The 27,904-nt window shown below is 34.8% G+C and overlaps 2 protein-coding genes across 2 annotated transcripts; one reads left to right on the top strand and one right to left on the bottom strand.

Moving 5' to 3' along the window:
• Positions 1–21,700: 21,700 nt before the first annotated feature.
• Positions 21,701–23,290, top strand: LOC127082418 (glycolipid transfer protein 2). Its single transcript, XM_051022656.1, has 6 exons — positions 21,701–22,053; positions 22,144–22,199; positions 22,269–22,399; positions 22,484–22,622; positions 22,843–22,986; positions 23,081–23,290. The coding sequence occupies exons 1-6, from the start codon at positions 21,852–21,854 to the stop codon at positions 23,114–23,116; spliced, it is 708 nt and encodes a 235-aa protein (XP_050878613.1). The 5' UTR covers positions 21,701–21,851; the 3' UTR covers positions 23,117–23,290.
• Positions 23,291–23,294: 4 nt separating this feature from the next.
• Positions 23,295–25,654, bottom strand: LOC127082417 (endoglucanase 25). Its single transcript, XM_051022655.1, has 6 exons — positions 25,285–25,654; positions 24,851–25,149; positions 24,228–24,701; positions 23,997–24,129; positions 23,740–23,912; positions 23,295–23,651 (listed from the first exon to the last, which is right to left on the bottom strand). The coding sequence occupies exons 1-6, from the start codon at positions 25,652–25,654 to the stop codon at positions 23,295–23,297; spliced, it is 1,806 nt and encodes a 601-aa protein (XP_050878612.1).
• Positions 25,655–27,904: the final 2,250 nt, after the last annotated feature.

The raw sequence follows: 27,904 nt of genomic DNA, 5'->3' as shown, positions 1-27,904 counted from the left end.
CCCAAGTCCTCTAAATAGTCATTGATCGATTAACAGATGTAGCAAATACCCAAAATGCCCTATGGAGTCATAAACTATAAAAATCAAATAAAATCAGAAGACGAGGCATCCAATCCAACACGGGTCGTGTCAGGAAACACGTCCGACCGTGTTGGCTCACTGTTTCTCTGCTCAAAACATATAAGTGTCAGGCTTGCTGACACATGCCGTGTCAGCTAACATGGGCACTCGTGTCAACCCACTATTTTTCTTCCCAACTTTTGATTTTGTCCTTCTCCTGACACGGGGCGTGTCAGGTGACACGGGTGACCGTGTCAGGTGACACGAGTGACCGTGTCAGGGTCACTGTATCTTCCAAAAATACTTCTCCGCGAGTCTGGAACACCCGATTGCCTTGACGAGTCCTTTGGGATTTTTGCTTGAATATGAAAACCAATAGAACTACAAAAAAGCATAAAACTTATTAAACTGACATAAACTAATAATAATAACAAAACAAGAATGGAAATGCTAACATAAAACTTACTTGACAAAATAATAAAAACATAAAATAAAGTGTTACCGATTTTGCGGATTCATGCTGAATAAGTGTCAGAAAACTAGTAGAGTTGGTGACCGATCAGGAAGCTAAGCAATAAATTGAAGATTTAGATCAAGTTTTATTTGTGAGTCCTTATTATTGTTGTATGTACACCTCTATGTTTCAGTAACATGGCATAAAAGGTTTCTCTATAGTTAAGTGGTGGTATTCAACATTGAACATTGAGTTGTAATCTCCAATCACTGGTTGTGTGATTGAGAAGAAAGTGAGTAGGTTCTCATATTTATAGGGAGTCTCTAAGTATAAATTCATTGGGTAGTGTTAGGAAGAGGCGTTGAACAATATATGATTTGTTGTTGGTTGTAAGTCTAAATGTACTAAACTACTAATAGTGAATTTCCTTTCTTGGATTTTGAACTCAACCCTTCAGACGTAGGTGTGGTTTCACTGAACTGGGTAAATAATTGATTGTGTTATTTATTGCTTTTTCTGTTCCATCATCTATTACTTGTTAGTATAATGGTTCTGGTGTATCTTGTCGAACCTATTATTGAAGTATCACATTCGACATTTGTCCCCTAAGGAACAAAATTTCATCCTTGTTATTTAGGGTTTTACTCTGGCTTAGATTTCGCATACTGAATCTTTGGTTTCCATTTCTTTTTATCAATATTCAATTAACATGTACCAGAAAAGTCCAAATAGGTACAATTGTTTTCTTACTTTTTGCTCCATCATCTATTACTTGTTAGTATAGTGGTTTTGGTGTATCTTGTCGAACCTGTTGTTGAAGCATCTCGTTCGACATTTGTTCCCTAAGGAACAAAATTTCAATTAGCACCAGAGCATGCACCATAGCCTGTTGGGTAAGCTCCAAGGAAGATAAATTCTTCTCAAATGGAGACAATGAAAGATGGAGGAACAGTTAACAAACCACCTGTTTTGGATGCCACAAATTATGATTATTGGATGGTTATGATGGTTGCTTTTCTCAAACCTTTAGGAAACAAAACATGGAAAGATATGATAAAAGGATGGAAACAGCCAATAGTTACTTTTGAAGATGGCACAACCAGTCTGAAACTAGAAGTTGATTGGACTGATGTTGAAGATGAGGAAGGTCTTGTAGACTCCAAGGCTTTGAATGTTATCTTAAATTGTATGGAAAAGAACATGTTCAGATTGATCAACACATGTTCAGAAGCTAAATGTGCCTGAGAGATTCTCAAAACTACACATGAAGGCACATCCAAAATTCATATGTCAAGACTACACTTGCTTACCACTAATATTGAGAATTTGAGGATGAACGAAGAAGAATCAGTCTGTGATTTCCACATCATACTGTGTGATATTTCCAACACATCCATTTCCTTAGGTGAAAAGATGTATGAAGAAAAGCTTACTAGAAAAATTCTCAAATCATTTCCTAAGAGGTTTAATATGAAAATTACCGCTATTGAAGAAGCTCTGGACTTTATTAGTATAAAGGTTGATGAACTTATTGGTTCCCTGCAAACCTTTAAGATTTCCATCAATGATAGGTTTGAAAAGAAGAACAAAGGGATAACCTTTGTATACAATTATGAAGAAAGTCAATGGGACATAGAAGAGAACTTGTTAGATGATATAGCTCTCATGAGTAAAAGGTTCAACAATTCTTTGAAATATCTGAACAGGAAGTGGAGGATAGTTGTCCAAGACAAAATGTTTGACATCAATCTCCAGAACAACAGGAGGATTGAAGACAACCCCAATGATGACAATGGTACTCGATGCTTTTAGTGTGAAGGATTTTGACACATTAAAGTTGAATGTCCTACTTTTCTAAAGAAATAGAAAAAGGGACTTTCCGCCATGTTGTGTGATTTTGAAAGTGAGGACGAAATTTCCAACATGAATCTGATGGCTTATTCTGGTCGATATGAATCTGATGGTGAATCCAATGCTGAAGAATAAGATCTTAAGTCATACAGGCTCCTACTCTCCAAATGGAATAAAACGTGTTTAACCATAGATAATCAGAAGAAAACCATATGAGTGCTTTAGGAGGAAACATAGGAGCTTACTTCAACCATCACAAGCATTTCGAAAGATATTACATCACTAAACTCCCAACTAAAAAACATGTCCCATTCTGAAAGTAAGTTGATTCATAAGTCAAATTTAATTGATGATAAAATATAGGTTGGAGAGATGTCCATAATATGAAGATAATCAATGTTGAGACGAGCATGGAAGATGAAATTAAGAAGATTCCTGCAAAGAAGGTTTTTTTATTGAAGAAAGGGCTGAGGTTCTGAGGTTGGACCAAATGTCACAGCATCGTGCTTAACATGCGGTACCCCGTCATAGGAATAACAAGAAAAATCCTCTGATATTTATTCAAACGAGGAATATGAACTTCAACAATTCCAAGGGTAATGTAACCAACACGGGTAAATAAGTTCTTTTGAAGAAGGCCATATCTGGAAAAAAATACATCATAAGTTTGAAAGACCTCAAGATTAATATAACTAATTTGTATGAAGAAGAAAGGTCAACAAATATGTTAGAAAAGATGTTCTAACATCATTCTCAGAAGTCTGGATTATCTCATGTGCATTAGGTCATTAAAGGGAAGGTTGATGGTCAGACTGGAGGTCCTCCCAATTTTGAACAACCTACATTGGTTAAGAAGAAGAAGCTGAAGAAGAAGAATGGATATAATATAATTCTTTCTCATGTGTCTAGATGTGTGAATGACCAACATCATGATATGATGGTTGGTGAATCAGAAGTTGGTGTGATAAAGTCCAGTCACAAGGTGTATGTATCAGATAAATTTGATCTATCTACTAATGGAAGTATGAGTGAGGTTCCGCTTAGGTATGTATCCTTGAGAAATCATCTTGCCAATCTAATTTCTGATGGAAAAGATTCCCAATAAACTAGATTGAGTAATCCATATGGTGATAACAATGTGCCCTATATTATGTCCATATGTTGAAAGAATCCCAAGTGCACGAGGAAAGTAAAGATCAAGTTCCTAAAGATGTTGAAGTTGATGCAACCAGATCTAAGGATGGTGGTATGGATAACCATAATCAGACTCTGAATGAAGAAATGATAAGTAAGAATCATATAAATCTTTTGGTATGTGCTACAAATAGCAAGAAGTATAGATTGGTTACTCTAGGCACATTATCTATAAAGGATAGGTTTGCCCTTATTTAAGATGATTTTGATATGGAGCAAGTTGTTGCTGTCAAATATAGAAATTGTACGATATATGTCTGTGAAGATGAGAATATCCATGATTGTATTTCTCTTCTTGGAACCATCAGATTAAGTCCAAGACTGACAGTTTTTCTGAAGTTCAAACAATATTAAATGGATGTGGATAGTGCCTCTCTCAGTTGGTACTTAAATAAGGAAGTTGAAGAACTCTATTTTGCTAGCATAATATAGAACATCATGGAGAATAATCTGAGTAACAACATTAATAATGTTATTGAGAATTATGTCAATGTTGAGGAAGATGTTGTTCTTATGATCAAGGATGCTCATGATAGAAATGAAAGGGTTACCAATGAAGTTGATCTTAGTAACGTGTCTCTTCTTAATGATGATATTATGATGAAGTATTTATGTCTGCCAAAATAATCCTTGATCTCGGAAGAGAATGTTCAGTTGTTTGAGGAAGTCATTGTGAAAGACAGTGATAAAGCTCTCATGTGTGTTATTGACTTGTTAGGAAAAATGATGGAACATGTTGTTCATTAGACGCAGTTTGACCTAGAATTGAGCACGATAGAAGATGTGAGCTACCTTTAAATTTTCAAGTAGAATAAATGAAGGATTCTAAATGTGATTCCCAAGGAAGCAGTTTCACTCAGCTTGGGTGGGGCAAACCTATGCACAAAGATGTCATCAAAGTTGATAGGGAAGCTTTTGTTTAAGATGTGACATACATCGTGAGTGACATAATGGTAATTGAGTTCCCAATTCAAGCGAAGAATGAGAAAGCTAGTCTTTCCATCATTGGAGAAAATAGAATGCTAAAATCAAAGAATGGTGTTGAATCAAATTCCTTTGTCATTGAGAAAAATATGAATGACAAAGAGATTCTCACTCTCAAATTTCCTTACTTAATTGAAGAATATGCATTGAAAAGAAGGTGTCAACAAAAGTTTTGACATTTAAAGAAGTGGTACAACTGTTGAAAGAAGTCTATGTAACCTTTCCATCTAATGGAAAAGACTTGATATGGATGAGTCTAATATTGAAAAATTATCATGTGGAACAAGATGCCATGACATTGTTTTGGAACATCCTAAGGGCCATAAAATATTCAACAACTATAGGTCAATTGAGTAGAACTGAGCATCTTGACATGTGTCATCACTTTATTAAGGAACTTTTTAAAGAAAAAATGGAAGATCTTGAGCACATGGAAACTGGAATACATTTGGATATCAGTCTCACTAAGTCATTAAGGGGCACTCTTGATGTCCGCTCTTGTGAGAATCAATAGCATTCAATGCTAGGGAGATGTGCAAGGGAGTTTGTCTCTCGCTCTTATTATGTGTTGCACATGGAACAATACAAAATTCACTTATTTCTAAAACTCCTTCTATATGGACTGTTGATATAAGCAAGAATCTTCTACTTTATATATATATATATATATATATATATATATATATATATATATATATATATATATATATATATATATATATATATATATATATATATATATATATATATATATATATATATATATATATATATATTATTGCCTTCACTCCTTTTTCACATCAGCGTATCTATCTCAATATGAGTGAGGAATTTTAAAATTCAAAACCATCTAAATGAAGATCTATCATGAAATAAATAAATAACAAAGGGATTTAGATTTATGCAAATGGTGGAGAAGCAATGTCATCCACAGTTGGAAAGAAGATTGTCATCAAGAGGAAGCCTGTGAAGAAGAGACATGTCCAGAAAAATGATTCTGACTTAAAGATTGATAAAAACTGGATTGCTTACAATAACTGTAGAGGGTGGAATGAAGAATGAGTTCAAGTTTTCAAGTGGTTCTTCTAGTCCTTGTATTTGGGCATATTATTTTATTTTTGATTTGTAAAGGCTTTATATCCTATTAATGTTGTAAGCTTAAAACAGATCTAATGTGTGCATCTTTGGAGGTTTTTCTAGTTGTTTTCTCATGTTTTTGGTTGTGTATATGCTAACCTACTAACCTTTACATGTCTGGCATATAGAAGTTATTTGATTCTAACCCTTTACCAAATTATAGAAAAAAAGGAGGAGGAGGAGTGTGGTTGAGGTAACAAGTAATACATTTTTTAGTACTACCCATATCTAGCAAGTACTAATGTTATGCTCCATGTTAGAGGATCGAGAAAGACATCTGACCCATGTATCTATGAAAATAGATCTATGTTAGTAGTATTCCCTGCATATTCTGATATCAACTACTAACTCATTGTGTGTGCATGACTATGTACATGAATGATTCCCTACTGACATATGTTAGTTAATAGGATTGTATGTTACTAACTATGAACTAACTAGATTCATGCATGACTAAGTCTGTGAATGATTGCATAATTTTCTGTTGGTTTGGATTAAATCAATGGATCATGTGTAAGCATCTGACTGTTTATGCTTCTCACTTTCCGATGTTAAAGCTTTACTCTGATAATTGAAAGATGGTTGTTGCTGCTATTTGTATGCTCTAAAGGTTGTCACTTGTTCTGATGGAAGAAGTGTTATTTATCTTGAAGAGTTCTTTTGCCATAATTTTCCAAGGGGGAGATTATATTTCCTTGTGGATTAAATCTTTAGATTGGCTGCATTTAGCACAAAAAAACATGGAGAAGTGAGTATCCAAGATTGGTTTGGCTTTCTAAAGCTGTAGGTGAAGGAGAACAGCGATCCATAATGCAGTGGAATTTAAAATTTCTCCTTTAGTGATCCTTACGAATGGGAATAATCAGTGATAGAATCGTTACCTCTTGTGGCGATTGTCACCTTTGATGCAGATTTATGGAGCGATCACGAACGTTGGACAATGACAACGCCTCTACTAAGTCCACACTAATGGATTCCTTGAATCTCAGTGCTAGCTACTACGAATGAAGGCTTTGAGTGCGAGAGAGAGAGAGAGAGAGAGAGAGAGAGAGAGAGAGAGAGAGAAACGAAATTGCAACTGCACAAATGCTTCTACACAAGGGTTCTATTTATAGAACCACTTGTGTGGGTTGCAAGCTAAAAAGCCCACTCAAGTGTATATGGCCCATATCTTATAATATGCCAAAATCACTTAAGCGCATGGTACCTTACCATATTTCGTATTCTACTTAAGTACACTGTACCTTACGATGTTCTACAATTCACTTAAGTGCATCGTACATTACAGTATTCCTTAGTTACTCTATCTCTCATCAATCCGTCCTTTTGTGTGTGACCCTGTAGGTTTTTGCGGCATTGGCAATTATATTAAATCACATATTTAACATAATAAACAGTGAGCGGTATCTAGCAACACATCACTGCTACCCAAGACACGAAAATGTCATGTGATCTGACAAATCCTTTTGTGATAATACTTATGTGTACAATTACCATTTTGCCCTTATGTCTATATTGAACATAAGGCATAAACCATGTCATCCTTGTCCAGTTCAATATTGGGCCCATAGACATTTATCTTGTTATGCAGGATGGGAAAATTCCATCTAGGTCACTCATGTCCCTTAGCATGCTTTGTGGAGTACGCATCAACTGTCTTTATGGTCATCCAGTTACGGATAATGTTTGATCAATAATAAGGCACTCGACTCTACATCTAGGGTCCATAGTGGTTTCAGGTCGAAGGGTGGTATACACCATTATCACCATGAGAATAACTTATGACACTTTGCATAACATTCTATATAGTATTCTCACAGCGGATTAATCCAGTATAAATATTACTCTTAATATTCATACCTATGTTTAAGACTTGATAACTCCTTATCCATGACCCATGAGATATGATCATCAGTCTATATACATAATAGTCTTAATGCTTTAATATTATCCCACTTCACAATAAAGCTCGACTATGGATACTTTAAGAATAATGTCCTTATGTTTAATGTAATTTCATGATTAAGCCACACTTGATACATTAAACGGACTATCTATTCTAGGGACTTTATTAGACAAACATAATAAAGAAAAAGCCTTTTATTATTAATAAATAATTCGATACAAGTACCAAAAGTATTGGCCTATAGGGCTTACACCAACAATCTTCCACTAGCACTAGAGCAAATCAGGCATACCCCTAATGCCCATAGATCTAGTATGGCCATCATGCTTCTGCTGCGCAAGAGGCTTTGTCAGTGGGTCAACAATATTGTCAAGTGTAGGTACTCTGCATATTTTCACATCTCCTTTTTCTATTATCTCTCGAATGAGGTGATAACGCCTAAGTATGTGTTTGGATCGTTGGTGAGATCTAGGTTCCTTAGCTTGTGCGATAGTACCATTGTTATCACAATAGAGACCAATGGGATCCACAATGCTAGGAACTATGCCAAGTTCACTAATGAACTTTTTGATCCAAACAACTTCCTTTGCTGCACTTGAGGCAGCATTATACTCGGCCTCGGTTGTAGAATCAGCAACTGTATCTTGCTTTGAACTTTTCCAACTTATAGCGCCACCGTTTAAGAAAAACACATAACCAGATTGCGATCTAAAGTCATCCTTATCTGTCTGGAAGCTAGCATCGGGGTATCCAATTACAGCCAGCTCTTCCTGACCTCCATATATCAAGAATGAGTCCTTATTCCTTCTCAAATACTTAAGGATATTCTTGACAGCTACCCAATGAGCATCATCAGGATCAGATTGGTACCTACTCGTTTCACTTAAAGCATACGAGACATTTGGTCGAGTACATAACATGGCATACATGATAGATCCTATTGCAGATCCATTTCTTCCTTAGTTGAAGGGGATTGTGTTTTTGATAGACACATGCCATGTTGCATAGGTATGAATCTTTCTTGGAATCATGCATATTAAAGTGTCTTAGCACTTTGTCTACGTACGTACTCTGACTTAGGCCAAGCAGTTTTTGTGATCTATCTCTATAGATTATGATTCCTAATATATAGGCTGCTTCGCCTAGGTCCTTCATAAAAAAGCATTTCCCCAACCAAGACTTTACTTGTTGTAGGGTAGGGACATCGTTTCCAATGAGTAATATGTCATCTACATATAATACCAGGAAAACGATCATGCTCCTACTAACCTTCTTGTAGACACAAGGCTCATCTTCATTCTTGATGAATCCATATTTGTTTTACTGTTTCATCAAAACGAAGATTCCAGCTTCTGGAAGCTTGCTTCAATCCATAAATTGATCTTTGTAACTTACATATCTTTTGGGCTTCTTCTGGTATGTCAAATCCTTTAGGTTGTGTCATGTACACATCCTTAAGAAGATTCCTATTAAGGAAAGCAGTTTTGACATCCATCTGCCATATTTCATAATCATGATATGCAGCGATAGCAAGTAAAATCCGAATAGATTTAAGCATTGCAACTGGTGAAAAGGTTTCATCATAGTCAACCCCATGAATTTGTTTATATCCTTTTGCAACAAGTCTTGCCTTATAGGTATATACCTTACCATCCATGTCAGTCTTCTTTTTGAAGACCCACTTGCATCCTATAGGGTTAACTCCTACAGGAGGCTCTACCAAGGTCCAAACTTGGTTTGTGTACATGGAATCCATTTCAGATTTCATGGCTTCTAGCCACTTCTCAGACTCGGGACCAGTTATGGCCTCTTGGTAGGTCACAGGTTCATCTCGATCCATGAGTAATACATCACCTTGATCAATTATAAGATATCCATATCTCTCAGGTAGGTGACGTATCATGCTTGACCTATGTTGGTCTTGTTCTACTTGAGCAGGTTGCTCTTCCACAACTACTTGTGTTTCCTGCTCTAATTCCTCCATAGGTGTACCAATTGTTTGTGATTCTTGAATTTCTTCAAGCTCTACTTTCCTCCCACTAATTCCTTTGGAAATAAAATCCTTTTCTAGGAAAACTCCAGTTCGAGCGACAAACACTTTGCCCTCAGAAGGATTGTAGAAGTAATACCCTCTTGTTTCTTTATGATACCCCACAAATAAGCATTTGTCAGATTTGGGCTCAAGCTTAGTTGAAGTTTGTCGTTTCACATAAACTACGCAACCCCAAATCTTCATGTAAGACATATGTGGTTTCTTACCACTCCATATCTCATATGGTGTCTTCTCAACCTTTTTGGATGGAACACGGTTAAGCGTGTAAGCTGCTGTCAATATTGCATGTCCCCAAAAGGAGTTTGGAAGATCAGCGTGACTCATCATGGATCGGACCGTGTCTAACAGGGTTTGATTTCTTCTCTCAGATACACCATTCCATTGGGGTGTTCCAGGAGGAGTAAGTTGGGATAAGATCCCATACTCTTCTAGATGGTCATCAAACTCTAGGCTTAAATACTCACCACCTCGATCTGATCGAAGAGTTTTAATATTCTTACCTAATTGGTTTTGTACTTCATTCTTGAATTCCTTGAACTTTTCAAAGGACTCTGATTTGTGTTTCATTAAATACACATAACCATATCTACTGAAATCATAAGTAAATATGATGAAGTACTGAAAACCTCCTCTGGCTGGTATGTTCAGTGGTCCACATACATCAATATGTATGAGGGCCAAAAGATCATTAGCTCTTTCACATTTTCCTATGAATGGAGACTTTGTCATCTTTCCAATTAAACAAGATATGCATGTCTCATATGATTCATAAACAAAAGAGTCCAATAGTCCATCTTTATGGAGTTTGGAAATGTGTTTCTCATTTATGTGGCCTAATCGACAATGCCAAAGGTAAGTTGGATTTAACTCATTAGGTTTCATCCTTTTAGTATTAATGTTATAAATAGGCATTTCAAGATCAAGGACATATAGTCCATTGTTCATTTGTACAGTAGCATAGAATATATCATTCAAATAAATTGAGCAACAATTATTCTTTATTATAAATGAAAAACCAAACTTGTCCAAACAAGAAACGGAAATAATATTCCTGCTAATTGCAGGTACATAATAACAGTTCTCTAATTGAATTATTAAACCACTAGGTAAAGTCAATACATGAGTTCCTACGGCTAAAGCAGCAACCTTTGCTCCATTGCCAACTCTTAGGTCAACTTCACCTTTTGCCAAATCTCTACTCCTTTTTATCCCCTTCACATTGGTACAAATGTGAGAACCGCATCCAGCATCTAATACCCATGATGCAGAAGTAGATAAATTAATTTCAATAACAAAAATACCTGAAGTTGAAGTATTTACTCCATTCTTCTTATCTTCCAGGTACTTTAGGCAGTTTCTCTTCTAGTGTCCGGTCTTACCGCAATGGAAGCAGGTGCCTTCCTTTGCTATGCCTCCACTAGGCTTCAAAGCAGCAACAATGGGTTTGGGTTTGGCAACTTCCTTGCCTTTCCCTTTATCACCCTGCTTGGTGGGTCTTTTGTTCTGTCTCTTTCCATTTCCGATCATCAGAATGGACTTCCCTTTTGACTTCAGATTCTACTCAACAGTTCTTAACATGGCTAGCAGTCCAGGAAAAGATTTGTCCATATCATTCATATTGAAATTTATGACAAATTGACTGAATCTATCTAGCAACGATTGCAAGATCAAATCAGTCGCAAGTTCCTTTTCGAGGGGAAAACCCAACCTCTCAAGGTTTTCCACATACCCAATCATCTTGAGCACATGGGGACCTACAGGGGCTCCCTCAGCTAACTTGCCTTAAAAAAGGGGCTTTTGAAAACTTAAACCTTTCATGCCTTGCTTGATCTTGATAGAGCATCTTCAGGTGTTCGATCATATCGAACGCTGCCATGTTCTCATGTTGCTTTTGCAACTCTGAGTTCATGGTAGCTAGCATGAGACAAGCAGTTTCATTGGCATCATCGACATGCTTCTTATAAGCATCTCTTTCTGCCTTAGGTGCAGAACTAGGAGGTTCCTCTTCAGGAACAGGTTTCTCCAAGACATACAACTTTCTATCATGTTTGAGGATAATCCTCAGATTTCGGTGCCAATCCAGAAAATTTGTCCCAGACAATTTTTCCTTGTCAAGGATTGATCGCAAAATGTTGTTAGAGGTGTTTGTTGTCATGGTAATCTACATGAAAATAATGAAAATATAAGTATCAATAACATATTTAATTAGTCCTTTAATTAAATATGCTCCCACTATTTTACTCAAAACAAATGACCCTCACTATTTGATTCGAAAAATCCCATTGGAAGATTTTCTAATGGGTCGAGATCCATATTTCACTTTGTTTTAAGTCCGCGTAGGCGGATTACACAAAACTAGGTTATTTAGGTAGGAACTCCTTCCAATTGTATCTAATACAACTCTCGAATATTTTAGTTGGGTGAATAACTCCTTATTCGAATCCATCACATGGATCATTTCCAACTCTTGCTTCTAAACATATATAATCTTATTATAATTTGTTTAGTTAAGTTTGATCCATTGTTTTAGCAATTGGATATTACAGTTATCCCATCGCACCTTACTAATATAGAACATACACCTCGCGTAGGCGAAACCTACATTATCCGATACTAGTCTTGATGAGTGCTAAAACTTGGAAAGCATAAACTTAATATTTAATTTGAGGGAATTTGCAATTATTCTGATCTCACCGGCTTATTTATCATATAAACCGTCTCTCACATGCATCAACATACATTCACATGCATCAACATACATAATGAAACAGTTATGGCCCTTAGCGCAATTATTTTCCCAAGCCAATGAGAGAACCTAAGTTAACCTAATAACGATCTAAGCTTCTCCAAGCAAGATCTTCAAGGTTGTCCTCCTTTGATATTGAATTCTTCTCTTTCTTCATAACATTACATTACATAAAAGAAACTCGGTTTACATACAAGGGAATGAGATGAGAAAAGAAGTTGCATTAAGAGATTAAAAGAGAGGCACGACACGCAGGTCGTATTTTAAAAACCGAAAACAAAATAAAGGAAAACTAAGGCCATAACTGATCACCACAAGACAATAATAATAAACACATTACTATTATTAATTTTAATTCTTTTAATTAATTAAAACCAAATTAAATTTCGGCGACCGATCACACTACGCAGAGTTAGCCGGGGGGTCCGCTGCCTGGTCAGCCGAAATTTTTTATGAACAATTCATTTGAAATCAACGTTGTTTTTCGCATCAACACTTGATACTTTAAAGCACAACTCTTGCGCAATCACAACCCTAATCACATAACTCTTTAACAACATAACCCTTGTGTCGTCATTAACCCAAATGCACCAATTTCAGATCGTCAAACACACCTCGATTGTTGATTCAGTATGATTGATCAACACGTCATTGCTTCACCAGACTAATGTCCAATCAAGAAGTAAACGACCATTGATCGCTCAAAGGAAAACAACCATTAAGTGTTTGAATGAACGAAACAAAAATAGTATATCATATATACTGTATTTTGCATCAAGATTACTTATATCATATATATAACTTGATCGATCTCAATTGCATAATCTATGGACGATCGATGTATCGCTGCTACACCATACTAATGTCGGATTCCGAAACATAGTCAACAACAATCATCCAAATCGTACACACATGATGCCAAATTTAATTACTCGTTTATTCTTTGATTCATTCTATCTTTTAATCGTATTAATACAGAAAATAAATAGCTATCAGATGCATGGTTTTCGTAAGTGGCTTTGATACCACTGAAGGAGAACATCGATCCATAACGCAGCGGAATTTAAAATTTCTCCTTTAGTGATCCTTACGAATGGGCATGATCAGTGATAGAATCGTTACCTCTTGTGGCGATTGTAACCTTTGATGCAGATCTATGGAGCGATCACGAACGTTGAACGATGACAACGCCTCTACTCAGTCCACATGAACGGATTCCTCCAATCTCAGTGCTAGCTGCTACGAATGAAGGCTTTGAGTGAGAGAGAGAGAGAGAGAGAAACAAAATTGCAACTATACAAATGCTTCTACACAAGGGTTCTATTTATAGAACCACTTGTGTGGGCTGCAAGCTAAAAAGGTCACTCAAGTGTATGTGGCCCATATCTTATAATATGCCAAAATCACTTAAGCGCATGGTACCTTACCATATTTCGTATTCTACTTAAGTACATCGTACCTTATGATATTCTACAATTCACTTAAGTGCATCGTACATTACGGTATTCCTTAGTTACTCTATCTCTCATCAATCCGTCCTTTTGTGTGTGACCCTGTAGGTTTTTGCGGCATTGGCAATTATATTAAATCACGTATTTAACATGATAAACAGTGAGCGGTATCTAGAAACACATCACTGCTACCCAAGACACGAAAATGTCATGTGATCTGACAAATCCTTTTGTGATAATACTTATGTGTACAATTACCCTTTTGCCCTTATGTCTATATTGAACACAAGGCATAAACCGTGTCATCCTTGTCCAGTTCAATATTGGACCCATAAACATTTATCCTGTTACGCAGGATGGGAAAATTCCATCTAGGTCACTCATGTCCCTTAACATGCTTTGTGGAGTACCCATCAACTATCTTTATGGTCATCTAGTTACGGATAATGTTTGATCAACAATAAGACACTCGACTCTACATCTAGGGTCCATAGCGGTTTCAGGTCGAAGGGTGGTATACACCATTATCACCATGAGAATAACCTATGACATTTTGCATAACATTCTATATAGTATTCTCATAGCGGGTCAATCCAGTATAAATATTACTCTTAATATTCATACCTATGTTTAAGACTTGATAACTCCTTATCCATGATCCATGAGATGTGATCATCAGTCTATATACATAATAGTCTTAATGCTTTAATGTTATCCCACTTCACAATAAAGCTCGACTATGGATACTTTAAGAATAATGTCATTATGTTTAATGTGATCTCATGATTAAGTCACACTTGATACATTAAACGGACTATCTATTCTAGGGACTTTATTAGACAAACATAATAAAGAAAAAGCCTTTTATTATTAATAAATAATTCGATACAAGTATCAAAAGTATTGGCCTCTAGGGCTTACACCAACAGTAGGAAACTGCAGAAAGGGCACATATTGGACACGATGCTCCAACATGTTGGTACGACATATGGGCTTTGCTCAACAGGCGCCAGAATGCTGCATTTTAGAGTATGTTCTACATAATATTTGTTAAAAAATTTATTGATATTGATTTGAACACATGATTAGGTGATTTGTTTGACAACTGGATGAAGATTAATTCAGATTCAAAATCATATTTAAATTTGAATTTAAATTAAAACAAATAATATCTTTTTGGAAATATTCAAGGAACAAATCAAATATCCAACAGATTCTACATTAATTCTGGATGAAATTAAAGATATTATCCAAGGAGAAAAGATCAGAATCATTATGTTATATAAAGAGCTCAAAACCTAAATTAGAAGTCAAGCAATACATTGAAGATTTAGAGTGCTAGGATTTATTTTGTGTCCTTGTTATTGTTGTATGTTCACCTCTATGTTTCAGTAACTTAGCATAAAAGGTTTTTCTAGAGCTGAGTGATGGTATTCAACATTAACAATTGATTTGTAATCTCCAATCACATGTTGTGTGATTGATAAGAAAATGAGTAGGCTCTTATATTTAGGGGGTGCTCTAAATAGAAAATCATTGGGTAGTTCTAGGAAGAGGCATTGAACAACATAGGATTTTTCGTTGCTTGTAAGTCTAATTGTACTAAACTACTAATAGTGAAATTACTTTCTTGGGTTGTGAACACATCCCCCTAGATGTAGGTGTGGTTTCACCAAACCGAGTAAATAATTGATTGTGTTCTTTATTTCTTTTCTGCTCAATAACCTATTACTTGTTAGTATAATGGTTCTGGTGTATCTTGTCAAACCTATTGTTGAAGTGTCGAGTTCGACATTTGTCCCTTGAGGAACATAATTTTAGCCTTGTTCTTTAGGGTTTCAATTTGTCTTAGTTTCTGCATGTTGAATCGTTGGTTTCCATTTATTTTTACCTATTTTCAATTAACATGTACTAGGAAAGTCCAAATAGGTGTTTTCTTACTTTTTACAGATAATTTAGGGGTTTTTGTATCGATTGTTTATGAAATAATCTAATAAGTGTCGACGTATTTAACGTAAATCTGACACTTATTAATGATATTATCCATCATACATGTTTTATTGATACTCCTCAACATAATGGAGTTGTTGAAAGAAAACAATGTCATATTGTTGATTATACTCGTTCCCTTTTGTTGTCTACTCCAGTTCCTAATTATTTTTGGGCTGAAACAGTTCTTACTGTTGTTCATGATTTTAATATAATCCTATCGTTTTCCACATCAGATTCATCTTCTTTTGAAAAATTGTATAATTTTATCCCTGATTATTCTTCTTGGTAAATTTTTTGCTCTACTTGCTTTGTTCTTCGTCCATAAGTATAACATAGTAAATTACCTTCTCGTTCTGCCATATATGTTTTTCTTAGTTATGAGGATGGTCAAAAGAACTATTTTTGTTATGATCCTCTAGCAAGAAAAATTTATGTTTCTCGTCATGTTGTATTTCTTAAACATGTTCCTTTTCACTTTCTTTCTCTTTATTCTCATATTACTAGCAGTTCAAAACTCACCCATATTGAGCCTTTTTGTCCTAATAATGATATTTTTAGAGTTTGTTATTTTTAGAACTGCATATTTGATACTACTTCTAATCCTGATAATGACACCCCATTATCCCCAGAGATACTCAACAACTTCCCACTATTGTTTATTCTCCTCATACTCCTCGTAATTCATATTATGAGCGTAAGTCTACTCAATTTTTTTATTTTGTCTATTCCATTTACTCTACTTCCTTTTATGCTTTTCTAACCTCTATTCACAGTTTTTCAGATCCCTCTTCCTATGAAGAGGTTATAGTTAATCCTCTTTGGAAGCAGACTATGATAAAAGACCTCTCTGATCTTTTCAAGACAAATACTTGTGAATTTGTAAGTTTTCCTCTGAAAAATGTGTTATTGGGTCTCATTGGGTATACAAAATCAAAACTAAGTTTTATGGGTGGGTTGAGAGCTACAAAGCACATTTATTTACTAAGGGATTCTCTCAACATTATGGTATGGATTATGAAGAAACCTTTGCTCTAGTGGCAAAGATGACTACTATTTTCACTCTTATTGCAGTTTCATCGGTTCACCAGTGGCATATTTCTCAAATAGATGTTAAAATTGATTTTATAAATGGTGATGTTCTTGATGAAGTTTATATAGTACCTCCACCGGGTGTTTCTTATAACCAGGGGAAATTTGTAAGTTGAAGAAGTATCTATATTTTTTGAAACAAGCTCCACGAGCTTGGTTTGAAATGTTTACTACTATTATTACATCTCTTAGTTTCATCTCTATTGATCATGATTCATATTTATTTACCACCTCTCATGGTCTTATTTTACTTTCATTATATGTTGATGATATATCAATTACTTGTGATGATGTTAATGGGATAAACTATTTGAAGTTTCAATTAGCCAAATAATTTTATATGAAGGATTTAGGAACTCTTTTCTACTTCTTGGGGATTGAAGTTGCCTACTCTCTTAAAGGCTACCTTCTTTATTAATCTAAGTACATTTCCAACATACTTGAACAAACTTGTCTTTTTTATACTAGAGAAGAAAATGATCCCCTTGAATTGAATGTGAAATATAGTACTTCTAATGGAGTTACTCTACCAAATCCCACTTTGTATCATACTTTGGTTGGAAGCCTTATGTGCCTTACAATTACTATACATGATATTGCTTATATTGTTCATATTATTAATTTGTTTGTTGTCTCTCCCACTATAGTACATTGGGAAACCGTTCTTTGCATTATTTGTTATCTTCAAGGAACCCATTTTTAGATCCTTTTATTTCCTTCATTGTCTTCATTAGAGTTACATGCTTATTCTGACGCTGATTGGGTTGGTGACTCCATGAATTGTAAGCCTTCCTCAAGTTTTTGTATCTTTCTTAGAGATTATCTTATTTCTTGAAAAAGTAAGAAACATGGTATTGTATCCCGCTCCTCTACCGAAGCAGGGTATCATGAGATGGATTCTACCACTTCTTAAATATTTTGGTTGTGTTAGTTACTTATAGATATGAGTGTCTCTCTCTTTCTGAACTAACTCCCATGTATTGTGATAACAAAAGTGATATTAAAATTTATCATAATTCAATATTTCATTAAGGTACAAAGCATATTAATATTTATTATCACTTCACTCATCAAGGTCTTCAACATAGAATCATTACTCTGACATTCATCTCCTCTTTGCATATTAGTGATTTATTTACGAAGACACATTCATTAAACACTTTCATTTCTTGATTGTCAAACTCTCAATGCTTCCAATTAACGAATCTAAAGTTTTAGTGGAGATGTTAGATAATATTGTTATTATATTATTATATATTTATTATATCTTAGTAAGGGTAGTTTGGTCTTTTTATATAATCTAGCACTTATACTCTATTGTAATCCTTGTTTTTTATACTTGTTGTCATTCTAATGGAAATCCTAGCCTCATTTCTCTTTTGTTAATAGTAAATACAGGAATGATAGAGATACATATTTATAGCTAACCAAACTCCTTTTCTTAAGAACTCCATTGAGCAGACGACCTCTATTGACTGACCATCTCCCGAAACTCTTTTGTGCCACCAACTTTGTTGCCCATTTTTTGGAGATTTTGATTCCTTGATTTCTAACAATCTTAAAACATATTTTATTTCTCTCCATCACTTGAGGTGTTAAGGCATACTTCCCCAAACATGATTTTCTAATTAACAATGTCGTCAAAATGAAGTGTATCTCCGTGATAAAGCATGACTTATATTTTCTAATTAACATCGTTTTTAGATTTAAAAAAAACTTTAATGAAGACGAACAAGAAAACAACAATTAAGGCAAAAAATAAAGAATAAATTGTAAACGATGGAAGTTAGTGTTTAAGGAGAAGAGTGTTATTAACTTAAGAATGAGATATATCGCCTTATTCAAGAGGTCCATTTGAAGAAATATGTCAGAGCCGATGCCAATCATACACCGGGAAGATCCGACTTTCAAGGGTGAGATGCTTCTAGGAGTCCCGGGTCCAAAATGGAAGGAAATTAAGCAAGGGGGTGAGGACAGGCCTGTGTGTCACACCCTTAATACTATAGTAGAAGGATTCTTCGAGGGCAAAAAGATCAATTATTCTCGCAGGAGATACACTCCCAAATCCTTAACCATTGAGAGCTTACCCATGAATCCCGACTCTAGAAATAAGGAAGCTCAAAAATATGAGATTACATTTTTAGAAAAGGACACTGCAAGCATCCACCCACATCACAATGATCACATGGTAATAATCGTACAATGTGACAATTTGGAGGTTAAGAGAGTGTTGATTGACCAAGGAAGCTCCGAAAACGTCCTTTATTAGGACACTTTTTAAAGACGACGCCTAAACCTAGACGACCTCAAGCCTCCCAAGGCTCATTGGTGGGATTCTCAGGCGAGCAAGTGAAAGAAAATGTTATGTAACCCTAAAGACCATGTTTAAGGCCGATGAGAATTCCATATCAATCAAGGTAAGATATTTAGTTATTGATGCACCTTCCTCATATAACATTATTATCGGATGGCCTGGTTTCAATTAGCGGGGGTCTTCCTTATCTATGATGTATCTATGCATGAGAGATCAACTCTCGTATGGGTGAGGTAGGGTTATCTAGGGGAATCAAGAGATTGCTAGGAAGTGTTATGTAGAGAGCTTGAAGCTAAAAAAGACGATGATCCTGACCTACGCCCATTAAGAGGATGCCTATAGAGTGAACACTATAGATGTGAAATATGGCCCAAGCCATAAGAGGTAACTCTAGGGGATGAAGATATGTCTTCCCTACACTAGAACATTACGAAGGTGGAAGAAAAAGTTATCCATTAAAAGCTTTTAATTATTTTGTATGCGAAGCCATGTTTAGTTTAGTTTAACTTATGTGTTTGATTTGTCTTGGTACCATATATGGAATTTGTATGGTTAAATTCATGATATTATTTGTTTTTTGGGGATCATTATTTTCCCCTACGTTGGCAATAAGGCGCAACAAATTTTAATGAGGCACCTCACGTTATCATATGAATTTGGAATTGTTGTTGCCTTATTTTGCAAGAACGAAAGAGTGAAAGGAAACCTTAAACAAACCACTCATAGAGGCGATCAAATATGTTGGATTTTCATGGAGAAATCCTTGTCGTCCTTTGAGACGATTACACATGTTGGATCCTTAAGGAGGAATCCTTACTGCCCTTTAAGGCGATCACACATCTTGGATCCTCATTGAAGAGTCCTTTCCCCCATAGAGGAGGTCAAATATGTTGAATCCTCATGCAGGAATCCTTGATTCCCTAGGGGGCAACACTATCATCCTCATGCAGAAATCTTCGTCATACAAGACCACAATAAGACGAAAAACATGTTCGAATTTTTTTCTAAGATGATTCACATAAAAAATAAAAAAGGGCATACAAACCCATCATTTAATCAATCCCCAAGGAATGAAAATACAAAATAAGCCCTCAGGGACAATATTCATAATTACACAAAACCCCCTAAAATTAACTAGCCTGCCTCAGGAACTCTCATTTCCCTTAAGAAATTCTCATGGGACATATCATCTCCCTTAGAAGGTTCCTCCACCTCCTTGTCACCTTCAAGCTCGATCTGGGCGCCCTTGTCAAGAGAGGCGACTGGCTTGGAAGATGAGGGGACTTCCTCTTCCTCCAGTAAATGGTTGTCAAGGACCACCTTGAAAAGGCCCATTTGGATAAAACTCCACTAAGGATAGAGGAAGGCGACATGCTCCTTTGCTCATTCTAAATAAGAGTAAGAGGTGTCCACTAGCTCATCCTCAAGCGCATACAACTCATCCCCCATTTTCTTCTATGATCAAAAGGCGTCCTGAAGGGATTCTTTCATTTTTTCCTCTTAAATGGAGAGATCTTGAGCCTTTGACTCGAACTCCTCAAGTTTTGCCGCCAAGACCTCATTCTCCTTCTTTAATGTCTTCATTATCTCTTGACCTTTAGTAGGATTTCCTTGGCAGTCATCGAGCTCCAATTTCAGTTCATTCATATTTTAGGTGTGGTTTTCTTGCTTAACACGCTCCATCAACAAGAGCCTCAACAAATAGTTCTCCTTTAGGTCATACAACTTGTGGGGTGTATTGTTACACATGGCATTATCGTTGTCTAGGAAATCTTCATCGAAAAGAAAGTGAGCACCAATGAATTTTATGGCGTGAAATGTGGGGCCATTCCATATGGGAATTGATGAAGTGGATCATTTCTTCTAGGCAGTGAATTTTATGGCGTGAAATGTGGGGCTATTCCATATGGAGTATGTTTGCATCCATTATCCTAAGATTGTGAGGAGACATTCCATTTTCACCAATACACAGAGCTTTTCACCTTTTTTACATGAGCTTTCTCTAACACTACAATAATCTCTGACAATCCTACAAAAACAAGAGGTTATCACATACTGTACTTTTATCCGGTATCTAATTCAAATAATTATCGTATGAGTATACTATCTAATTCAAATAATAATCTTATGAGAAAGAACTTTAGGAGAACAAAGGCAACTAGTAAATGCTAGTTCTAGATAGAAGGTTAGATTGTTTGGCCCAATCAAGTTGGGGGCATGAGACATACATACATAGATGGATTTGATTTATCCTATAATAATATAATGTTTCATTTCATTTCACTAATAAACAAATGAGGATCCCCAGCCTGATAGGTGATGAGGGAGGGAGATTGATGATAACTACAAGGTCAAATATATTGTCACTATCATACCAATGACCTACATACAAAAATTATTAGCAAAATAATATTACTACAAGCAACCATTAATTAATTTAAAATACAAACAAGCTATAAATTACCATATGTAAACAACATTTAATAATTGCCATGGTTCCATATGCATTTCTATCCTCTTTCTCTCTCTTTTTCTGTCCAAAATATTTGAAACAATCAACTATAGAATGAAAGTCAACGATGTTTTACTTATAAATAACCTTTGTTGAGTTTTATGAGCTATGTGTATTTGTATCAGAGAGCATAGCATAAGGGAAATGAAGAGGAGTAGAGATACTGAGAAGAGATCAGAGATAAACTCTGCCATTGAAGAGCTTTCAGTTCTTGTTATAGTCAAACCTGGAGAAAACCATGAAGCTGCACCTGCACGCATCCCAACCAAGCCTTTCCTATCTCTATGTTACATGATTCTACAAGTTCTTGGTTATTATACTAACTTCTTCACCTTATTTTCAAACATGATAATAACGATGTCAAACCAAACAAATGATTGATTGTTTGTTTCTCTTGCAGATAAGGTAGGCCCAACAATGGTTGTTATTAGACAAGACATTGACCAGAATATTAAGGTAACCAAAACACGGCATGAGATAGTTACTTTTTTCAGTTAAAATACATTGAGTTCTGTGTCATTGCAGAGGTTGGAAGCTATGTATGAATCAAACCCTTTAATCAATTCAAATTTAGTTGAGATATTGAAATCAGAAACTAGCAAAGGCATTGCAAAGAAGAGGATCAGTGGCAGTAAATCCTTTGTTTGGCTTACTAGGTGAAAATATATCACCCCATAAATTTTCAATATGATAAAGTTTTTATGTGTGTAATTTTCACTTATAGATGTTCCACTCTGCAGATCCTTGGATCTCACATCAGCATTGTTACAAGCATTACTAGTAAAAGAGCCTAAAAAGAATATGGAACAAGCAGTTCAAGAGTCTTATGATGCAACTTTGAAGCCATGGCATGGATGGATTTCATCCGCGGCTTTCAGAGTAATAATAACCATTTCTTCCGTTTCTTTCCTTTCTTTTTTCAATGTTGAACTATTGAGCATAGCTCATAGTTCCTGATGAGGAACTGGAGTCGCAGACGTAGACACATTTGACCGAACTTCCTTAACAAACACGGTCATTGTTTGTGTTTTTTTCGTATCTTAACTCTTTTGAACCGTGATTACTGTTCTAACATCGACTAACAGAATTAGTTCTTCAGGTTGCTATAAAGCTAGTACCGGATACTAAAACTTTCATGGATCTCATCAGTGAAAAAGATGAAGACTGTGACACCCTAACGGAGAAAATGCAGATTTTGGTTTCTTTGCTAGTGCCATTTCTGGAGGATATCCATTGTATTCTAGTAAGCTTGATTTCATCCTTTCTGACATAAACTATGCTCATTGGATTGAATTTCCTGTCATATAGGTACCTAATGGAATTTTTTGTTGTTGCAGAAAGTGTATAAATTGGACAGGCTTAAATCAAACTGAAGTTTAGATAGAAAAGCTGATCTAGAACTTTTCTTAGTGTATAATGAATAGTTTGGTTTCATGTAAATTACTTGTACAGTAAAATTTTGTATCATCAAGCTTTGTAGTTACAAGTTTGCATCAATGTAAGACTTTCAACATAGCCTAAAATCAAAATGGAAAAAGTTGAAATAATGAATCAAGTCCATTCCCACAAAGAGTTTTTCAAGTCATGTGAATCATTTGAAGGATCTTGAAGTGCAATCAATGCTGCAACTAAGCCAGCATTGCTTGCTAGGGTTGGTTCAGTAAATCTCTGGTTGCTCCTTTGATCGATGAAGTTATCGTTTGTGTCTGGTCCTCCCACCATGGCTCCCAAAAGAACTTGTGGATTCGGATTCTTAGAGTTTAGCCATGCCTTACCATCATTGCAATTGTAGAGCCGTTTATCCCAAGGGATCGACGCGCTTCTGTGATGAACCTGGACCGGAAACTTGTCGCCATAGCCCACTAAATAACTCATTTTCATAGGATTTTGTCCTAAAATGTAGTTAACCTGGAACACAAGAAATCAAATTTTAGACTATTTTCAATTCATGTGTTACCATACAAAATGGTCAGAACTCAGAAGGCTAGGAATTTGCCTGAGAGCTAGCAAAATCACGAAGCGTCGCAACTGAGAATTCATCGGTTTCGCAGCTTGCACCGGATATTTTGAGATGATCAATGTAATCACTGTATAATTTACTGAGAAAAGATGCTGTTGTAGCATATTGGAGTAATGGCCCATTATCAGGTTTTGGAAGAATCAATCCACCTACAAACATGTTTGACAAGAATCATACACTATTATAAATCATAATTATATTTCATTTTATCAAAGAACTAATTAACTAATTACCAGGTGTTCTACTCATATATTTTTTGAAAAGGTAAGAACACATGAGAGAGTGAGTAGAGTTTGATGAAAGTTTCAAAACATCTTCATATGGAAAGCCAGGATCCCGGAAATAACGAATACCAGCAAGCAAAACCTGCAAATATAACATTAAAAAACATGATACTACTGACTAACATCCTCTTTTACTCAAATTCGTCTAAAAATTCATCTCGAGTGTCGGATTAAAGTTACCGCAACAGCATTGAGCTTGTTATTCCAATAAAAGACCCCTTTGTCTAAATTTGTTTCATCCCTTTTTGCTGATAAAAAAAACTCAGTTGCATTTGCAAGATAATCAATGTTCTTAGTAGCAAGAAATAACCAAGTAGCTCCCCAAGCCAACTCATCTTTGTAACTAGATGAGTTATAAAGCATTCTTGCTTGTTTTCCACATGCATCAACATTGGTGTAGGTTCCCTGCTTTTCAGGATCTTCCTCTGTAACTACCTCATATAGGCTTTCTGCTGCTCGAACCAGTTTCCCCGAGTAATCTTTGTCGTCTTTGAATACCATTGACGCCGCAGATAACGCTGCCACAACTTCACCAGCTAAATCTGTAGCCGAGCCATCACAAACTGAAACTGGTCTACCATAACTCATGTCTTCAGGTCTTTCCCAGCAATTTATGTCATTTGGTTCATTATTAGTACTAATGGTACTTCCAACCTAATAAAAACGAAGAAAATATAAAGACTATTTGTATACGATTCTTCAGGTCTTTACGTCAGTAGATAAGCTCAAATAAACCGATATAAACAACTATTAGTATATGATTTTGAATAAGACATATACATGATTCAAAATTTATATCTTGCCTGAGAATACAGTGTAAGGTTGGATTCAGTTGAAATAATGAACACCTTAAGCAAATAGTCAGTACCCCATCTGATGATATCCCTAACATGATCAAGTTCATCGATATCAGCAAATTTCGTTTGATATTCCATCGTAGTCCAACTCAACATGGTCATAGTATATGCTGTGGTGAAAGTAAACTTAATGTTGTTGCCTGAATCATAATATCCACCAATAAGATTAGTCTTTGCTGAATTTCCATCTTGTAAACCTGAGTCTCCTCTATATTTCACTGAACTATTCTTCGGATAGTTCCCAGCTACAACATAATAAAATATTAAAAATCACTAGACATATATACCAGACACGACACTGACACAATGTATGCGAAACAAAGAAAAACTATGAAGAACTATGAAGCACTGATACAGACACCAAAGACACTAAGTAGTACATTTTTGGGCGTCATAAAATGTTAGAGCTTGGTTTATAGCCAACTTGAGATTGATTGAAGAGTCTTGATGCCTATGCTTCTGAGGTAAAAAGTGTAACAGCAAAGCCAGTCCTATTATAGCAAAAAATATTGCTACTGTGACAAAAATAAAAATATGGAAGTGGTTCTTATCAGTGATGACAAGATTGCAGTCAACAGATTTTGGATATTTGGAAGGGATGGAATCATAGGAAATAGATGATTTAGGAGTAAGGTTAAAATTAAGTGCTATGGAGTTCCAGCGGCTTGATGAAGGGAGAAGGCGACCAGCTTCTGAAACAGTGTGCATATATCTCACAGGGTTCTTCTGTGACTCTGTTGGTGGTGGCATGATTTGATTAGTAAATTCATGTTAAGAGTACTTCACATTTTGCTGTTAGTTATAATGTGTTACATTTGAATTGGGTTGATATTTCAAAGCATGAGTTTGTATTTTTGTTGCCGTCCAAATTGTAGCTTTACATGGAATGTTTAAATGCAAGTCATACAAATAAAGACAAAGTTCAGTGCCAAAATCCATTGATGCTGCAAGGTGTCCGTCTAAAAATTCATTAATATATTGGTGCATATTAATTAAATTTTAAAAAATAGATATTAATAATTCATAATTAATGTTTTTAAATATATAAATAAAAAGAAATTAATTGACATGTAAATTTCTTTTACACGATTACTAAGGATGAGAATAGGTCAGAGCGATCTTCTGAAAGTCTATAGTCTGATCTATTTAAAGTTACACCGAATCAGGTGTACTTAATGAAAATGATAGGTTTAAATTTTTTTAAAATCCTATTTAATTAAATAAATTGGACTTAATCTGTTAAAAAAAATCTATGAAACTTTAGTAGGTTAATATATATATATATATATATATATATATATATATATATATATATATATATATATATATATATATATATATATATATATATATATATATATATATATATATATATATATATATATATAAAGGGAGAGATATTTTTAGTCAAGAGATTATATAGGCTACATTGATCGATCTATATATTAAAAATAGATTAAATAGGACGACCTATATATACTCATGTAGATAGACTTATAAGGTTTTATAAGTAAAATAAACTATTTGAAAGCCATGTGAAACAAATTTTTAAATAGACTTTCAAATTATATGAGACTTTTAAAATGTCAGACTAGATCCAAAAATAAAGTTTATAATAAGTTATAGGTCAGACTCAGGTCTTTTAAATTTATGGTAGGTCAAATTCAGATCTTCTAAGGCCTGACCTAACTTGTCTTATTTCCACTCATAATTGTCAGTTAATCATAATCATTACATTTTTATATGTGTTTGATTTTTTTTTAATCACATAAAAAGTATCACCTATGAATGATTGTGATGCATCGATGACATACAACTTTTTATATTGACAATGCAAACCAATTAATCTCAAATAAAAATTAATAAACTTATTTGATTGGCTGAAAAAATAAAAAGAGAAGTATAAATAAAAGAGTTGGAGAAAGAAAACAATACAGAGTTAACTAGAGTAACTTAAAGGATTAGACTATCAATGTAAATTATGTTGGAAGAAATCTACTTATAAAAAATAAATAATAGAATCACATCACCTAAGATATAATGTGAAAATTATAAATTAGGAGAAAAAAATATGATTATTGTCAAATAACAAACAAAGAATAATATTAAAAATTATAATACTTAAGCTACTTTCAATCACCTCATAGTCCTAGATACATCCACACACTCCAAAACAAATATATAATTATATCTTATAACATTCAAACACAAGTGTAAGAAAAAAAGAAAAATAATCGAATATAAGGTTAAAGTGTTTGTGATGAATGCATCTTGTAATGAATCACGAGAGTACATATTTATAATTTTGGTCGTCTTCATCCTTTACAATACTAGTTCAATATTTATATTTTCAATCAACACCAATAACTTCCACATTGATTGAAAATGATACATCAATTTTCATTATCTATACAAATAATCATACTTAAAGAAAAAGAACTATATACTCCACCATAAAAAGTAGAGATGGAAAAACGGATCCGACCCGTTGATCATGCCCGTTTTGCCCGCACTTTTTCATGGGGAGGTCCAAGGTTTTAAGCCCGCATCCTCTATGATGTTAGTCCCGTCCTTGTTTTTTTGCAGACTTTTGCGGGCACATATATTAACATAAATATTTGCATATTTAAGCTTTAAAAGTGTAATTCTCGTGGGTCCGCCTCATCCCGTCCTCATTTTTTGCAGGCATACCAAAGTTATAGATCTACACACTTAATTATGACCGCTCTTCCCTATTTTTTGGTAGACTTTTATGAGGCGGGCTTAAACGGGACAGACATGCCCATCTGCTATCTCTAATAAAAATATGTTTTCTTAATATAACACCACTTTAAAAAATTTCACATTCTCTTCAACAATAATCATAGTTCAAAAAGAACTATCATCCTCCGTTATAAAAAGCATATTTCAATTGAAGTAAAACTACTTCAAGAGTTTTACATTATTATTATATAGTTTAAAAGAACTACTATATTTTATCATAAAGAATATAATTAATTT

Source organism: Lathyrus oleraceus, chromosome 5 (genome assembly GCF_024323335.1).
Source record: "Lathyrus oleraceus cultivar Zhongwan6 chromosome 5, CAAS_Psat_ZW6_1.0, whole genome shotgun sequence".
Classification (NCBI taxonomy): Eukaryota; Viridiplantae; Streptophyta; class Magnoliopsida; order Fabales; family Fabaceae; genus Lathyrus; species Lathyrus oleraceus.
The sequence above is the reverse complement of the archived record's forward strand: the minus strand, read 5'-3'. Positions and strand labels throughout refer to the sequence as shown.

What these genes read in the sequence shown, in the direction of transcription:
- LOC127082418 (XM_051022656.1), top strand. Translation starts at nt 21,852, where the DNA reads ATGTGTATTTGTATCAGAGAGCATAGCATAAGGGAAATGAAGAGGAGT. An exon ending in CATGATTCTACAAGTTCTTG is followed by an intron (nt 22,054 to 22,143) that starts GTTATTATACTA and finishes TTTCTCTTGCAG; the next exon opens with ATAAGGTAGGCCCAACAATG. An exon ending in AGGATATCCATTGTATTCTA is followed by an intron (nt 22,987 to 23,080) that starts GTAAGCTTGATT and finishes TTGTTGTTGCAG; the next exon opens with AAAGTGTATAAATTGGACAG.
- LOC127082417 (XM_051022655.1), bottom strand. Translation starts at nt 25,654, where the DNA reads ATGCCACCACCAACAGAGTCACAGAAGAACCCTGTGAGATATATGCAC. An exon ending in ACAAGCTCAATGCTGTTGCG is followed by an intron (nt 24,130 to 24,227) that starts GTAACTTTAATC and finishes TTATATTTGCAG; the next exon opens with GTTTTGCTTGCTGGTATTCG. An exon ending in GTGATTTTGCTAGCTCTCAG is followed by an intron (nt 23,652 to 23,739) that starts GCAAATTCCTAG and finishes CTTGTGTTCCAG; the next exon opens with GTTAACTACATTTTAGGACA.